This window comes from Xyrauchen texanus, chromosome 20 (assembly GCF_025860055.1).
Source record: "Xyrauchen texanus isolate HMW12.3.18 chromosome 20, RBS_HiC_50CHRs, whole genome shotgun sequence".
Taxonomy (NCBI): Eukaryota; Metazoa; Chordata; class Actinopteri; order Cypriniformes; family Catostomidae; genus Xyrauchen; species Xyrauchen texanus.
The window spans coordinates 43,511,946-43,530,150 of record NC_068295.1 but is presented as its reverse complement, the minus strand read 5'-3'; the positions used below and the strand labels follow the sequence as shown (position 1 = coordinate 43,530,150).

Sequence of the window (18,205 nt, the reverse complement as noted above, 5' to 3'; positions counted from 1 at the left end):
ACAGAAGAAGAAAAGAAGTCATATGGGTTTGCAAAATGACAATTTTCATTGTTGGGGGAACTATCCCTTTAACAGCAGGACGCAGGGAAGAGCAATCATTTTCAGGCACACTGTTTGAATTGGGCATTTAAATTGTTGCACGAAAATGTTTTTATTTCAAAACAGAACTGCATAAAATCACAATCTTCAGAGCCAACACTGCATAAAATAATTTTCAAAATCAAGCCGACTAGTTTGCAGGTATACAGAAAAGTATACTTTGGAAGGCAACGCGGTTGGCCGGACGTGATTCGAAATGCGGAAAAACTAAGCATCCCCGGGCCTTTAGAAAGTACTTAAATTATTGGGCTTGTGTCCCGCTAAACTCATATCATTCTTATTCAAATAAAAACGTCCAAACAAATGCATGCAGTTACAGTCTCCGGTTACTTTTATCACTTTTTGAGGGTCGGGGGTAGTGTTGTCAAAAGTACTGGTATTCGGTATCAAGTCGATACCAAAAAAAAAAAAAAAAAAAAAGATGTAACAATACCAGTGTTACATTGAGAATCATTCATGTTGTAGGAGATGACAAAGTAGAGCACTAATCTACTGTAAACCATGCAGCACATGTAAACTAAATATTTATATAATTAAATAATGCCCTTTGCCCTTTAATCTCAACTGAAACTTTATTTATAGCTCATTTAAAACAACAGAGTTGACTCAAGGGCTTCATAGTAATACAATTTTAAACATAACATTTCAAAATTACCACAAACTCCAGAAGTCTAAAATACAAACACTCCAAAACTGTGTCCTAAATTTAATTTGTCAAAGGACAGTGGAAAGAGATGAAATTTCAGATGTGACCTAAGTCTTCAATGATTACACTAGGCCATGACACAAACAGTTTATCCGGAAACTGAAGATTCAGGGAAAAAAAATACATGCTACAAAAAAAGCATGTTTCAATATATAAAGCAGTTTTAAGAATTAATTGATTACACACCATTTTTATGATGAATTTAAATTAAACTTTAAAGGGACCTATTATGCAAAATTCACTTTTACATGGTGTTTGTTAAAAGTCCACCCGCTCCTCTTTCTTATATTCCTATTAATCCAAAACAGTATATCAAAATGAATGGTTTTCGTTTCTGCTCTAAAGTGATGTCACGTTAGATCAGGCCTCGCCCACAACTGGTGACGGACTCCACCCTATTATTATACTGCCCTGCAAAAGCAAAAGACCTTAACTCACTAGAGTGTGAAACTGAGAAAAATGACTTTAAAGTTTCTGTTTTGTCCAGACAAAAGTATTATAGGTAGGACTCCCAAAATTTCACAACTAGTTGCTATACTGAAGAAATGTTTGTATGCAAAAAATCTTGAGCTCAAAATTGACCTTTGACCCTTGTTTGGCAGTTACTGTACTCTGCCTTTGTATCATGTGCCAAAAATCAGGAGTCATGCAAAGGCAAAAGGTCAGTAACTGACATATAATCAATATTTACTTGCTGTTCACCATACTTACATCCATTATAAGAACACCTAACCAAGGTCTAGTCATCATGGTATTTGTTTTAAATTATATAGAAGACCTTTGGTTGTTCCTATTTAGTGCTATAATGATCAGGATAGTGCGGCAACACTAACACAGTGAAACAGTATAACAGATAAGTTACTTTGCAGTACAGTATGTACAGTATGAATAAATACAATAAATATTTTCACAATAAAGATAATTTAATTATAATTGAATACAAAGGTATATGTATTTAAATGCAAGATATAGAGTAATAATTAATTAAACATTGGACCAATACATTAGAGATTAGAGACTGCTCATTCCAAGTTTTTTACTGCTCCAAATAAAATCTTACTGAAAGCTAATTTTTTGAGATCTCAACCTAAAATTTGGAACACAACTTGTCCATAGGTATATATGACAAAGCATTCTTGAAATACAACCATTTAAGTTTGGATAGTGATTTTCATGTCTATGCGAAAAAAGGGGAGGGGTGACAGTTAAAGGGTTAAGGGTTAAGGGCCACCAAACTGCTCAAGATGCTCAGTCAACTGAACTCGACTTGGATTACTACTTTTTAATTCTGAGATAATATAGACAGAGTATACCGAAAAAAGTTGGAATTACTTTTACTATTTAGGTTAGCCTACTTTGTACGGACATTAGCGATAACCAGCTGTAAAATCTGACGTGAACACCTGCAAGAAGGAAATATGGCTCAAACACGTATGGATTGTTGTGGATACAGCAGATGACGTGCATTGCTATGGATTATATCTTCTACGGATTATATCGGATTGCATGGAAAGGTAGGATGCCTCTGTGTTTAATATTTGGTTTTCAGCATCTGATGTGAGGCGAGTGTCAGCGTCAACGTTAGCGCTAATTTACGTGACACGGATTAAATTTAGCAAGCTCCGGGCTGTCACTGACATTTACAGATCTGAACCATCCCCTATCACATCCGCTATCACAGAGTAATAATACAAACAAGCAGTCGGCAGTCTACACTTTATTTCAAAGATGTGTCGTGTGTATGTTACGCGGTTTGGTGACAATAAAAGAGCGGTAATCTTTGACAGTATGACAAAGCCAGAGTACAGTAACATCACAGCGGCACCGTAACATCTCTCTTGATGCCAGGCGAAACAAAGTCAGAACACCTTAACTCAACTTAAGCGTGCCGGAACGAAGGCTAAGAGCAACTGTTAACAACTGTTACGGCGTTCTGCTGTGGTTTCTCGTATGGTTTTGGATGTTACGGTTGTCATAGCCCTTTAATTTCTCGTTAAAACAATCAAATTGACTCACGATATTTATTCACATGATAAAGGAGGTCTTGAATACCCCAAAAATGACATTAACTCATTTTTGACCAAACATGATGTTACGGCGTTTTGCCTTTGTAGGGCAGTATAGATCCTCCCCTGAGTGATCTACACACAGTCTGCCATTTTTCCCGTGCTGGAGCAGATACAGGGAGAAGAATGTCTCATAAGTGTTCTGTTGTTGGCTGTAAAAGTGAACATAAAAGTCTTCACTGAAGACGCAGTGGCCAAGTTTTGCATTTAAAGAGAGACACACAAAATCAGTGCGTTTTTGATTCCACCCAAAAAGGCATTTATAACATGTTATAATTAGAGCTGTCAATCGCTGAAATTGTTTTTAATCGATTAATTAATTGCATTTATTCCCATATACATATATTTGCAATATATATAGAAATAAAAAATATTCAGATAATTAAAATGCATTACATTCTTGTGGCAGAAGAGTTAATCATTGATTAGACAATTCAAAAAGTGGCTTTAGAATACAATGTATTGTTTAAAATCATAATATTTAACATAAGCCAATCATTGGCATACAGTTCACAGCAATCCATTTCACAAGTGAATTTGTCAATCAGTTGGAGATTTATTATGAGGGCTTATTTAAGGACCCCTCAATTTACACCTGCGTCAGACAAGCTTGTGTAGTGTCTCGGGTGCATTGCTTCATAAACATAAAATGTTTAGGTCACTGTGTCAAATTAAATATAGTTTAATACTTAGAACACATCTTGAGATCGAATTTGCGCTCCATCAAGTGTTTTGAACGCAAGAACGTAATGCATGTTTGTGTTGTTCTGCCTACTGAAGTGTTGTTTTCTTCACTGTATAAACTGTGTTGCTCATACAGCTGAAATTTCACTTACTGCCCTCTGGAGTAAACAGGTGGTACTACAAGCTTGCATTTCTTAAGAATCTTCCTTATTACTGTCTGGTGGCATTGTGATCAATTGCGTAAAAAGTTTGTATGTTATTTTTTTCATTATCTTTTTATTGAAATATACAAAGATCCATACAAACAATATAGTCAATGTAACAAGACTTAGAAGCCTCATCTATCTCAGCCGTCTTCAAAAACACGTTACCTAAAATAATAAGCAGAGTAACAATATTTGATGCAGATGCAAGTAAGGATCAATAAAGTCAAAATTAAATGCAAATATAGAAAACAAAACACAAAATTAAAGTCAAAATATAGTTCATAGGACTAGAATGTTGGGGTGTGCCTTCCTAATGTTCAATTCACTCAAAAAAGAAAAAACTATTTTAATTGTTTTTTTTTTAGATGGACAGAAATTCATATCAAACAAAAGATGGACGTACAGTAGTGATGTATAAAATCCAACTCTCCCAGATTTTCAAAAACTTTTCCTGTCGCAGTCTAATAGAAAATGTTATTCTTTCCATCCTAAATATATCATAAATAATGTCAATCCAATCATCCATTGTAGGTATTTCTGGTTTTAGCCACTTTCTAGTAATGCCTTTTCTGCCAGCTGCACTTAGAATACAGAAAAGATATCTAGTATTAGAGGTAGTATTTCCTGAAGGCAGGGCTCCCAAATACAAGGTCTCCAATTTAAATGTAATGTCCACCTGGAGTACTTTTTGTAAAATTGTATGAACCTCCTTCCAGAAAAAGCTTAATACTGGGCAAGCCCAGAATATATGATAATGATGAGTTTTGAAGGACCCACACATTCTCCAGCAACTGGTGAGTTTAGTATAATGAGTCTCATCTCTCCATAAAGCGGAACATGAAGTTTTCCATTGTAGCGCGCATACCTTATCCCGTTCCTCCTCTGTTATATTTAAGTTTCCTTCCCTTTCCCATTTTTGTTTTACATATAATGAGTTACTTTTTGTTTGTTGTAGACCCCTATAAAGTCTTGAGATGGAAATCTATAAAAATCATTATTATTCAGGTCATACTGCATCTTCAAGTTTTGGAAACTCTTTAAGGATCCCTGATGCAGAAAAGTACAATATGCTGTTAAGCCTAGTGACGCCCACCTCCTGAACCTTACATCTAATCTATTAGGTAAAACAATCCGGGTCATATGCACACCATCTCAAAACTCTGACAGCCTCTTTTAAATGATTTTGTACTATTACATTATTCCATAACTTAAGTGGTAAACAAATCCTATTACCTTATTCCGCAACACCCTTTCCCCAAATTACAGCTTGAATTGGGAATTCCTCTATTATAGCCTCCTCAATCTCCTTCCATCTGGCTCCATATTCTAGATTACACCAACAAATCAAAAGGTCTTAATTGAGATGCGATATAATAATCCTTTAGACAAGGGAGTGCGACCCCTCCCCTGCCTTTAGCCAATTGAAGAATCTGATATCTAATTCTAGGTTATTTCCCTTGCCAGATGTACCTTGAAATAAGTTTGTCCCACTCCCCAAATTGTTGGTCATGTAGATCCAATGGAAGGGACTGGAAGAGATACAACAGTCTCAGCAAAATTGTACTTTAAACCGATTCAATACGAGATTCAAAACTAAGAAGAGGTATAAGGTCCCATCTACTTATGTCTTCCTTGACCTTTTGATTAAGAGGGAGGAAATTGATGGAGAACAATGTTGTTAAATCTTTCTGTATATATATATATATATATATATATATATATATATATATATATATATATATATTCACACCCAAATATCTCATGGACTCTGCATCCCCTTGTTACTGAAAATTTGTCATCACGTCCTTTGAGGGGCCGTACTTGAAACTGAGAACCTGCATTTTTGAGACATTAAGTTTATAGCCAGAGAAAGAACCATATTGATTTAGAAGTGAAAATAAATGTAAAAGTGAATGTTCTGGGTCAGACAAGTATACCAATACATTGTCAGCAAATAAGGAAATCTTTTGTTCTCCTCCCTTCATATCTATCCCTTTAATATTTTCATTTTGAATAATCCATTGTCTCAGTGGTTCAATAAAAACTGCAAACAATAGAGGACTAATTGAACAACCCTGCCTTGTTCCTCGTTCTAAAACAAAGGGGTTAGTCATGGCTCGTAAAGTGCTTGAATTGTTTTAATAAAAGTACTATGAAATCCAAATGCATCCAATATCAATTCACACAGTCAAATGCTTTTTCTATATGGTTATATGGCTAATTAAGTGTCTGATGTTATCTTGAGTTTGTCTTTGGCGGACAAAGCCTGTCTGATCTAGGCTGATGATTTGTGGTAAAAGTCCCTCTATTCGTTTTGCCAATATATATGTGTAAAGATTTTATAATCCTGGTTTAGCATGCTTACCGGACTAAAGTTGCAACATTCAAATTTATCATTTCCTTCTTTTGGAATAAGTGAAATTACGGCATCCCTCCAGGAGGAGGAGATCTCTCCCTTCTCAAGGACACAATTAAAGGTGGACTGTAGAATAGGGATCAATGATTCCATCATTACTTTGTACCATTCCAAAGGAAACCCGTCTGGACCCGGAGCTTATTCGAGTTCCAGTTTCTTTCTCTGATATTTCAGCTGTAAGCTGATTACTCAGCTCATTTGTTAATTTGGGTAGGCAAATATTCTTAAAGAAATCCTCAATTTTAACTTTGTCAATACGAGGTTGGGAGAATAAATTCTAATATAATAGCTCAAAAATACTTTGTATATCTTTTAATTTGTGATGTTTCACATTGGTCATAGGGTTATTAATTTTATGAATTGAGCTCTCAGCCTATTGTTTTTTCAATCTGTGAGCTAACAATTTGCTGGCTTATCCTCCATAATATTTATGTTTTGTAAATATTACACTTTTTTGTATTTCTTTTGTATAGATCTCAGTTATTTATTTATTTTATTATTATTATTTGTTCTCGAATTTTTTGGTCGGCTGTGTCTTTGTGAACTGTTTCAGTTCTAATTGTAAATGATCTAACTTTCTTTTCTAAGACCTTTTTAAGTGGGAACTGTAGCTAATTATTTGAACTCTTAAGACAGCTTTACATGCATGCCAAAGTATTAGAGGAGAAACCTCGCCGTTATCATTTTTTTCCAAGTAATCTTTAATATCCCCCTGGATTTGGTCCTTCATATGGTTCAGAATGTGAGTGTCCAATCTCCACAAAATATTTCATTGAACCAAATCAAGATTCAGTTTATTTTGGTCTGACAGGTCCATAATGCCTATGTCACAGTCGCCAACCCTATGTAGGTGTGGCAGGGCGGAGGGCGGGGCCGGGTCGTGATCCTACACACCCGGTCCCATATTAGGCTAATTATGCCTCCGTGAGGTTTAAAGGCTGACTGCAGAGGGCCGTGCGGGAGACATGTCCGTCGTGTGTGTGTGTGTCTTCTTTTAAGTTTATCATTAAACTATTATTTATATTATCAAGCCGGTTCTCGCCTCCTCCTTTCCATTGAATGCTTTACACTGGTGCCGAAGCCCGGTAAGGAGGAGGGCGTAGTAGCCGTAGTAGAGTTCTCGCCACTACCGTCCACCCCAACGGAGCAGCCGCGGCCATCTGCCGGGGGACGAGGAGCCCAGCCGCCTGAACGTGGACGATGGCCGCCGACTGCGAGGGGAGAAGGGGCTCCTAGCCGACCGACTGAAGCGAGAGGACCGCTGCCAGGGGCGGGGGAGACCCCTTCTGTTCCCCGAGAACGCGGCGGGGTGTTCCGTCTGCCAGGGGCTGGAGGACTGCCTCGGATCCGCCCGGAGAGGCGCGGCTGTCGTCCGATAAAGGGTGGAGGAGTGGCCGAGGAACAAGCTGCGGCGTATCGGAGAACTGGCGAGTAAGAGTTTTTTATTTTTTTCATCTCTCTCTCTCTCTCACTGTCGCTCTGCGTTGGCCTTTATCCTCTTTTAAATTTTACAGTTTTTTGGTGGGGTACTACACTGTTACAGGAAGTACCCCCCATTTTAATTATTTCTGTTTCCCTCCCCTTGTCCCCTCCCTCGTCCAGGTAGATGGGGATGACCTACCGGCAGACAGCGCGGAAGGCGCGCCCACCCCCAGGGAAGGGGGGGGGGGGGGAAATGTACGTCAGGCCGGGGGCTCCCCAGCCTGAGAGAACGAGGGAGGAATGTGGGAGGGCGGGGCCGGGTCGTGATCCTACACACCCGGTCCCGTATTAGGCTAATTATTCCTCCGTGAGGTTTAAAGGCTGACTGCAGAGGGCCGTGCGGGAGAGAGAGATCGTGACCCGGCCCCACCCTCCGCCCTGCCACATTAGGTCTCTGCCAAAACTAAAAATACAATCTATCCTAGAGTAAACGGAGTGGGGGTTGGAGAAGTATGTATAGTCCCTCGTTAATGGGTATAATTCTCTCCAAACATCTATTAACCCAATATCATTCATCACTGAAACAAATTTCTTGCTTATCAATTTAGGCTGAGTTAGAAATGCATTTGAAGAGTCAAGTTTAGGATTAAGTCTAATATTAAAGTCCCCCCTGCAAATCAGAACCCCCTGAGTGTCTGCCACTATCAAATCAAATAATTGTCTAAAAAAAAATTCCATTCAGAACAAGGAGCAGCATAAACGTTTAATAAAGATAACAGTGATCCACCCAACTTTCCTCTTATCAATACATATCTCCCCTCTTTATCTTTCTTTTCATACATGAGTTCAAAAGTAATTTTGCTGGAGATTAGAATTGCCACTCCCCTCCTATGGCCCGCCGAATATGATGATGAAAATTGGTACTTGAAACCTATTCTTTTTAGTTCATCATGCTCCATGTCTGTAAGGCGTGTTTCTTGCAAAAGGGCAACTTCAACATTTTTTCTTTTCAGCTTGGATAATATCCTGCTTCTTTTGATTGGACTGAGTAAACCGTTCACGTTATAAGTTACAATTTTAACTGGTTGCATTTAGCTTTAACAAAAACAAAAAAGATTAAAAAAAACAGCACAAAGATCGATTGTAAACTCAATGTATCAAAGGCAACACCCCAGTGGCTGCAGGGAACGACAGCAACAAAATACCCTTGGATGGGCAAGAACATAAAACCAATGAAAACTAAAGAATTAACTTCCATTTGTGGGATCTTAATTTTGATCCTATATAACCCCGGTGGAAAGAGGGCTTTGAGGGGGAGCCTCTCCTCCCGACTGGTGGAAGAGGGCCCTCGTTTGTCCATGGCGATTTCCCTTTGAATATGCGGTTAAGAGACAACCCCCGACACTGAACAATTATATTCTTAATTATTGCCAACAAGATAATATATATTCTAAGATGTGCAGTCAGTATTTACAGTTTGTCATCTCATGCCTTGAATTTAATAGAGACTCCAAATAACTCTTGGCTCGCCTGCTAGGTTTTAGTAAACTACTCTAAAAACAGTCACACAGAGTCCTGGTGTCTAAAAACCTGGAGCCTTTCCTTGTAGTCCCGAATCATACCAGCGCTTCCACGGTTTCCCAATCTCCTGCCCGTGCTCCACGATAAAAGCTGAATCCGTTCCAGAAGAGACTCTGGGTGTTTGATAATGGTCACTGGTAGCCCCCTTTTTGCCATGTCTCCGGTTGCTTCCACCGCTGAACCACGCAGAACTTTTCCCTCCTGGTAGAAAACTCTTAGCTTGGCCGGGAACGGAGTTTGAAATCGGATTTTATTATCCTTTAACACCGTTGTCGCTTCCGCATATTCTCTTAGTTTCTTCAAAACATCAGGGGTGTAGTCGTGATCGAGATTTACCTTTCTACCGAGAAGTTGAAATCTCTGCTTCTGCCAAGCCAGTCTAAAAATGTCCTCAATTCTGTAATGAATGGCCTCCGCATCAGAGTGCGATGCACTCGTTCTACTCGTACCTCAAAAGAAGCAGGGAGCTCCAAATTTACCCTCAGCAGGTGTTCAATATAGGAAACCACTGATGGAGAATTCTCCTCGGCTCCCTCTTTAACTCCATGGATTCTGATAGTATCTCATCTGGAGCAGCCCTCCAAGTCCGTCAGTTTAGTGTCCATGTGAATCTGAAGTTTAAGCAGCTCATTAATGAGCTCCCTTAAACTATCCCGATTCTCGTGTTAGTGTTGTTAATTTAGTCTCGAATTACATTCAGCTGCAGACCGTTGTCTTTCCTAAACTCCCTCAGTTCTTTCAGTATGAGGCCAAGGTTTGCATTATCTGTTTCTTCCCTATAGTGGCCCGTTCGCATCTCATTATCCTCCATAGCGCTGCTAGTGGGGGAAGCCTGGCTGTCTCCGTCGTCTTCAAGTAACTCGTGCTGCACTGATTTCTTATTCTTTCCTTTTGGCATTTTCAAGCCCCACAAACCTGAATCAAATTTTAGTAAAAGTTTTTAATAATTAGAGTCATAGTGGGCTACTTTTAGCTCAAAGTGCCGGGAGCACATTTTCTTACACCGCCATCTCGTAGTTGGCCAAACCGGAAGTCCTTTACACGTTATTTTTAATAAAATTATTCGTGTTGAATTATTGCGGTAAATAGACAGCCCTAATTATAATACATGATTCATGGCGTATTTTGAGCTGAAACTTCACAGACAAGTTCTGGGGACACTTGAGACTTTTTTCTTTTTTTTTTATGCATTTGGCAGACGCTTTTATCCAAAGCAACTTACAGTGCAATTATTACAGGGACAATCCCCTGGAGCAACCTGGAGTTAAGTGCCTTGCATGAGACTTATATTACATCTTGGAAAAAGGGGCATAATAGGTCTCCTTTCAAAACAATTCTGGAAAATAATATACTATAATTATTAAAATAATTAAAAACAACTAAACTGCAAATAATATTATCATATTTTTGTTGTGGTATCGAAATTGGTATAAAGAACCATGAAATTTCACTGGTATCGGTATAAACTACAGAAAATTTGGTACCGTGTCAACATTAGGTGGGGGAAATAAGAATTCAAATTATTTTGAAAAACAACAACAGGAATTCTTCAGTTCCCCTTCTGTCATTTACACTGTAGCGCCATCAGAGCGGTGATGTGCCATTACCTCAACCGTGGTGGCGGCTTTCTGTGTCTTCCTCCCGATCAGATCCACATGAATGCACTTCGTGCGCATGTATTTCTTGGCCACTTCATAAACCCAGTGAGGACACGTGGCAGAAAACAGCAGCGTCTGCGGCTTCTCTTCTGCATCTGACAGGAAATGTCCATAAATAAACTGACACATTCAATCACCTTAATTTGTGTGATCACTGAATTTAAATATTTCAACAGTCAAAAGGTGAGTGTTTTACAACTATTAGTGGTATTATGCTGGATTTTGCATTGGACTGCAGTGATCAGTCTAATACCACCAGTGAGATGTACCTTTCTCGTAGGACATAGAGAGGATCTCCTCCACCTGTTCTGCAAAGCCCATGTCCAACATCTGATCAACCTCATCCAGTACCACGTGTTTGAGCTGAGAAAGATCCAGTTTATTGTTCTGCAGGTGGTCTTTGATTCGACCTGGCGTGCCCACCAGAATGTCAATGCCACTGCGGATCGCATCCACTGATGCCACAAAAGTCAATCAACGTGTTATCAAATGTATGTTGTATTGTTTGCAATAATTTTCATTCATAATTACCAATAATCTGGACTGCAGTGTTTCTCTGAATGGCCACTGACAGTTTAATCATTTAAGTATGAGAACATTAAAATCATACATTGTGGGTTGTAGGAGCTTCCTCCATAGAAACATGTAACAGATAGTTTTCTGGTGATGTCTTTGAAGTCTTTGGACACTTGAATAGCGAGCTCTCGAGTCGGTGCAAGAACCAACACCTGTGCGGACACACATTATATACTTCTATAGTATATCTATAGTGCTATTTAACAAGTATTCCTCCCCGTGGACTATACATTTAATGTGTTATAAAAAAAAAAATGTAATGTCACGGATGTTAGTTTAAGTATCACATTATAAGTAAATGCAGTGTGTTGGTGTTTGTACTTTTGGGGGTCGTCCTCTTCTCTTATCTGCCGCCTCAGAATGCAGTTTCTCCACCAGTGGAATTGCGAATGAGAAGGTTTTTCCAGTGCCAGTTCTCGCCTGACCAATCAAATCTTTCCCATCATAAATGGAGTTAAACGTCTTCACCTGGATGTCAAAGAGGTATGTGACACCGCGTGCTGAAACAGGAAAAATGACACTGTCAAAAGACATCTCAAATCAGCACACTACAGTTCAATTAAGTAGAGATCAACCAACACTGATACAGATTATTTGTTTACATGTCTGCTTGGGTGCTTTTTTCCTTTTTTTATACACACCCACCTGATGGTGTCATTTATCAGTAGATTCAATATAAAAAAAACAATAGCCAACAAAAGCAGAAAAGTGTCATTAATTGTAGAGACTGGTTATGATGTGGTATATTACAAAGCAATACAGCTCTTAATTCTTCCATATTTATGGATCTACATTGGTGACCGTAGCAAAATACATTGTGGTCAGAGAGGGAGGAAACCTGGAAATTTTGTCTCTGCTCTTGTCATTAAATCTCCTGCGGTGCTTTTTTGCTGTTCAGATTACAAAAGACTAAAAGGGTTTCCACAGTTTGACCAATACATTTTTCACAATTTGTCCAGTCGTTTGTGTTTGCTGCATTATGATTTTTTTTAATCATTTCATACAGACCGCATTCACAAAGAGCAATTTGTACCCAATTCAATATTTAAATGAATTGAGCATCAAACACAAGTAGAAAATATAGATTGTTCACAAACAAACGCTCGGCAACAGCACTTCTGGCACCGCAAAAAAGAACTGATGTCAATGGATGTTTTGTTTAAATTGAGCTGAAAATGCCCCAAAAGCTCTGTTTGCAGGGTTGAAACACTCAATTTCTTACATATTATTAGGAGATTTGGGCTTCTTTAAAAGGAAAAACGTATCGGTTACCTAACGTAACCTCGGTTCTCTCTAGATGAGGGAACGAGTATTGCGTAAGCTAGCTTACGCTACGGGAAAGATTCATCTTTTCTGAGATATTGAAGCCAAAAAATTATCCTTAATTTTGTATCCATTGTCAACACAGTGCGGCAGCTGCAGACCTTGAGCGGGCTAGCTAGCGAGATCATTGGTTGCTCTGCGGCAACTGCTGCAGCCTATAGACGAGCTTGGGCGAACTCGCATCCAATGAGAGGCGTCTGCGCGCTCACTGCATCAAAGCCCGCCAAAAAGGGCGTGACTAGAGTGCATATAAGCGTAGTTCAGTAGGCTGGAACCCTGGTTTTCATTGACTGAAGCGAAAAGTCGCCGTGGCGCGAAGCACGGCCGGCTACGCAATACTCGTTCCCTCATCTAGAGAGAACCAAGGTTACGTTAGGTAACCGATACGTTCTCTTCACGAGAGGTTCTCTCGTATTGCGTAAGCTAGCTTACGCTACGGGAACCCATTGTCAACGCCGTGCGCGCCAAGCATCCACTGTATGAGCCCCTGGGAATTAAGGGGGAACCCGGGGGAGCCCTTATGAGTGGGGAAATAAGATTTGGCCGGCAAGAATGCGGGTCAGTGTTTGTGTAATATATAAGCACATAGTGGGAAGGGAACGACAACAGCTCGTTTTTTCCCCATGACTGGCCGTGCAGGGGTTCAGCGAACGCCGCAACGGCTGCCACATACACTTTGAACGTGGATGGGGATCTGCCCTTATCCAGCAGCTCTTGTAGAAATACGAGCAGCGACGACACCCCACATGTCCGCGGGTCCAGGTCTCTGTCGGTGCACCATTTTGAGAACACAGACCATTTTGACGCATAGAGTCTTCTTGTGGAAGGGGCTCTAGCGTGTATAATGGTATTTATTACTCCTTCTGGCAGAGCGACGGGTAGTCGTTGATCACCCACGCATGCAGCCCAGCTCTGGGTGGGGATGCCAGATTGTGCCGCGAGCTTGAGAGAGGAGATCTGCTCTCACTGGGATGGGCCACGGCGCTGTCAGTGACAGCTGCGTAAGCTCCGGGAACCATGTCTGATTCTCCCAACGCGGGGCTATGAGGAGCACCGAGTGACGCGTTTCCCTGATCCTCTGCATTACCTGTGGCAATAGCGAGACGGGGGGGAAGGCGTAAAGCGGGCGCCTGGGCCAGTCCTGGGCTAGCGCGTCCTCACTTTTCGAGAAAAATATCGGGCAGTGGGAGTTCTCTTCTGACGCAAAGAGGTCTATCTCTGCTCTGCCGAATAGGTGCCATAACGTCTGGACTGTTTGAGCCTGCAGGGACCATTCCCCTGGGGGAATATTGTCTCTGGACAGTCTGTCCGGGCCGTCATTCAGGTGGCCTGGCACGTGCGTCGCCCTCAGCGAGCGCAGGTGGCACTGGGACCAACTCAGTATGCGTTCCGTCAGATGGAAAAGGTTCCTGGATCTGACACCACCCTGACGGTTTAGGTAGGATACCACAGATCTGTTGTCCGAACGGACCAGGACGTGGTGACCCTGAATGACTGGGAGAAAGCGCACGAGCGCGTACTCGACCGCTATCATTTCCAGACAATTTATGTGAAGGAGCTCTTCCTGAACTGACCATAGGCCGAAAACCGGAGAGCTCTCGCAGACCGCGCCCATCCGTGTTGGACGCGTCTGTCGAGATGACTTTTCGGCGAAATACAGCTCCCATTGCCACTCCTCACTGATACCACTCGGCCACTGTCCAAGGCTGCAGAGCTGAAATACAGGTCTGAGTCACCTTGATGGGCTGGCGGCCTGTGGCCCAAGCCCGGCGAGACGCGCGGGTGCTTAGCCAATGCTGAAGCGGGCGCATGTGCAGTAAACCCAGCTGAAGTACTGCTGTGGCTGAGGCCATGTAACCTAGCACTCTCTGGAATTTCTTCAGAGGCGTGAGGCTGTTCATCTGAAAAGATGCGGCTAGTCGCTGAACACGGCGCTGCTGTGTAGATAAGCGAGCCGTCATTGCCACGGAGTTTAGTTCTATCCCAAGGAAGGAAATTGTCTGACTGGGCTGTAGTGAGCTCTTGGTCCAATTGACTGCAAGACCCAAACTGTTCAGATGGCTGAGGAGAACTGCTCTGTGAGACAGAAGCTCCATATGTGACTGAGCCATAATCAGCCAGTCGTCCAAATAGTTCAGAATTCGCAAACCCTGACTCCGCGAGGGGTGCGGCGCCGCATCCATGCACTTCGTGAAAGTACGGGGTGCTAAGGACAGGCCGAACGGAAGGACGGTGTATTGATAAACCTGGCCGTCGAGGCGAATCTCAAGAATGGCCTGTGACGGGATTTATCTGAATCTGAAAGTATGCATCTTTCAGATTGAGTGAAATAAACCAGTCCCCTGGTGCACATGCGCGAGGAGTTTCCTGATTGTAAGCATTTTGAACGGTCTTTTTGCAAGCACCTTGTTCAAAACCCTGAGATCTAATATGGGTCTGAGGCCGCCGTCTTTCTTGGGAACAAGAAAATAACGGCTGTAAAGCCCGACTACGCTCAGAGAGGGTGGCACTTTCTCTATGGCCCTTTTGCACAGAAGGCTTGCTATTTCTGAACGAAGCATGCACGCTGCTTCCGTGTTCACAGTGGTTTCGAGCCGGCTCTGAAGCGAGGAGGGCGGCGATCGAACTGTAGCAAATAGCCCTGTTGTATTGTGCTTAACACCCACTTGTATATCCCTGGAAAAGCTTCCCACGCTTTGAAGCGTAGCGCTAGAGGGTGAATGGCCAATTCAGCTCTGATTGCCGCACACAGAGCTGAACAAAATGTGTGAGCGCGTTTAGTGTGTTTATGCAAGATTGCTCGCAGACAGCATGAACAGGCTGTTTTGTGATTGACTTCCCGATTGGAATGAATGGGGAAAGAGTCACATCTGTTACGTGATGCGCAAGCATAGTCATGGGCACGGGACTTACACACAGAGGAATGTTTGCTGGCCGTGTAACAGAGCGGGCAGAGAATGGGCGCGCGCACGTATTCGTGGGCGCATTTATTGACTCTAGCGCTCGAGCGGTTCGTAACCGCTTTATGTGAGCGTGCTCTGGTGGGGACACGGGATGTGTTATGCTTGTGTGTAGGGGCGAACACAGGGTTGTGGGCACATTTTCTACACATAAGACATGTTTGCTCTTTACAAGATTTATTTGGGTCGCCGTGAAAACGGCGTTTGAGTGCAGGCAAGCGGGCAGTGTCACCGGCTTGTTGGCTGCTAAATTCACCACTGCAGTAGCCTGAGAGAAGGGGACTGACAGGGGGCGAAGCTTTGATGGTGGTCCGGCCGTGGCGGGACTGAGCCGTCGTTTGTTCAACAAAGCTAGGAGGACTTCGGTTGTTCAGGTTTCAGCGCAATCTTAGGCCGAGGCCCGCTGGAGGCGGTGGTCTACGGCGGCTGTCTGAGCGCTGATCTGGGGCGGCCACCCTGTCGGCGCTGGGAAGTCTGGCTTTGTTGAGCTGGGCGCTGTGAAGATGCTCGTGCAGGAGGCTGGTTACGTGGGCGGCCTGCAGAGGAGCTAGGCGGCGAGGCAGGAAGAGATTCATGGCTTGGGTGGCTTTCTGGACTTCAAAGCGGTCAACAATGCCACTTACCGCGGAACTGAAGAAACCGGACGGAGAGAGCGGCGTTGAGGAATGTGGAGCGCTCAGTTTCTCCCATGTCGGCTAGCGTTAGCCACAGGTGTCTCTCGGTTACAGTCAGCGAGGCCATGCACTTCCCTATAGCTTGGGCTGCAGCTTTGGTGGCGCTGAAGGCGAGGTCCGTCGCGCTCCTTAGATCTGTAACAGCCTCTGGGTGCCTGCCTCTCTCATCCCACTCCGAAGAAGGTCCGCTTGGAGGATCTGCAAGGCGGCCATGGAATGCAGAGCAGATGCGGCTTGGCCGGCGGCGGAATAGGCGCGGCCAACACAGGCGGAAGTAGTTCTGCAGGCCTTAGGCGGGAGCACTGGTTTAGACCGCCATCTCGCGAGGGCGGGCAAAGGTGTGCTGCTACCGAATCCTCGACCGGGGGATGGAAGAGTAGCCCTTCTCGGCGGCGCCGTCCACTGAAGCGAGGCGGTGGAGGCGTGGGATCGAGTCCTGGCCGAGAGAGCGCGTTCCACGATTTAGAGAGCTCGGCGTGGAGTTCCAGCAGGAAGGGAGCGGCACGGGCCGCGGGCGCCGCACGGTGACGGCTTTGAAGAAAACAGCCGTCGAGTCTGTTGGGAGCCTGCTCAGGGGGCGGTGACCACTCGAGCCCGAGGCGGTCGACGGCCTGCGTGAGGAGGTGTATCAGTTCCCATTCGACTCCGGCGCGGGTCCTGCTGGATTCCTGGGCCGTTGAGGAGGCTTGTGACCACTCCTCGCTGTCCGAAGCCATGATGGAACAGCAGCCTTTGTCCTCCGCCTCGCTCTCCGAGGTGGCAGCAGTGCGGCCGCTCGGCGGCAACTGCGTGTCCCGGGGGGGGGCGGGGAGGGTGAACGCGATGCTCGAGGGAGGGAGTTTGCAGAGAGCGCAGATGATGTGTCGGTCTCCGGCGCTGAGAGGAGCGCGGCGTGAGCTGCAGGAAGTGCGAGGCATCTTTAAAAAGACCCTCGATACTCTTTTGTGAAGTTCGCTGAGGAACTTAGCTTGCTCTAAAAAAGGATACGTCGCCGGATGGCGTAGCTCGCAGGATGGCTGAAGGTGGCGAAGACGGCCGGCTTCTTCGAGCGCTGTCCACGCTTGCTAGATGCCCCTCGAACGGCGACGCGGCTTCCAGTTCAGAGATGCGAAGAGCTTCGCTGAAGAGATGAAAATCAGGGTTCCAGCCTACGAACTACGCTTATATGCACTCTAGTCACGGCCTTTTTGGCGGGCTTTGATGCAGTGAACGCGCGGACGCCTCTCATTGGATGCGAGTTCGCCCAAGCTCGTCTATAGACTGCAGCAGTTGCCGCAGAGCAACCAACGAGCTCGCTAGCTAGCCCGCTCAAGGTCTGCAGCTGCCGCACTGCGTTGACAATGGATACAAAATTAAGGATAATTTTTTGGCTTCAATATCTCAGAAAAGATGAATCTTTCCCGTAGCGTAAGCTAGCTTACGCAATACGAGAGAACCTCTCGTAAGAGAACGACAGGATTAGACACTTTATGATATTTTACAGATCATTGTTATCGCATCAGCTCTATAAAGACCCATTTGCCCCACAGCTGCTGTTGGTGGATTTAAACTTTTTTTCATTTCCAAAGTGCAACTGCTGCGACAGATCTGAGGTGAAATATGATCTAACGATGTTCTTATACCAACATCTAAGCTGACCTGTCAACTCCACCACCACAGTGCATAATGTTTATGAAAATATATACAAATAAAAATAAAATGTAATACTTCTAAAATTATGTCTGTGCATTTATTTTGACTCCAGTAAATAACTTATTCAAACCTAATAACAGATGGTTTCCATTGAACGGGGTAAGTTCAATTGAAGTAAAAGTCCTTTCTGTATTTGGGTTCA

General features: G+C 43.4%; 1 protein-coding gene across 2 annotated transcripts in view; it reads right to left on the bottom strand.

Annotated features, from left to right (window-relative positions):
- Positions 1–18,205, bottom strand: part of LOC127660843 (nucleolar RNA helicase 2-like) — a 34,998-nt gene that overhangs the window by 6,055 nt on the left and 10,738 nt on the right. The window contains exons 5-8 of one of the 2 annotated variants that reach the window (XM_052151279.1): positions 11,736–11,914; positions 11,449–11,566; positions 11,108–11,293; positions 10,788–10,933 (exon numbers count right to left, since the gene is read on the bottom strand). In XM_052151279.1, the coding sequence (XP_052007239.1) occupies positions 10,788–10,933; positions 11,108–11,293; positions 11,449–11,566; positions 11,736–11,914 (629 nt within the window). The remainder of the gene's footprint in view (positions 1–10,787; positions 10,934–11,107; positions 11,294–11,448; positions 11,567–11,735; positions 11,915–18,205) is intronic. The other variant, XM_052151280.1, reaches the window with a different exon arrangement.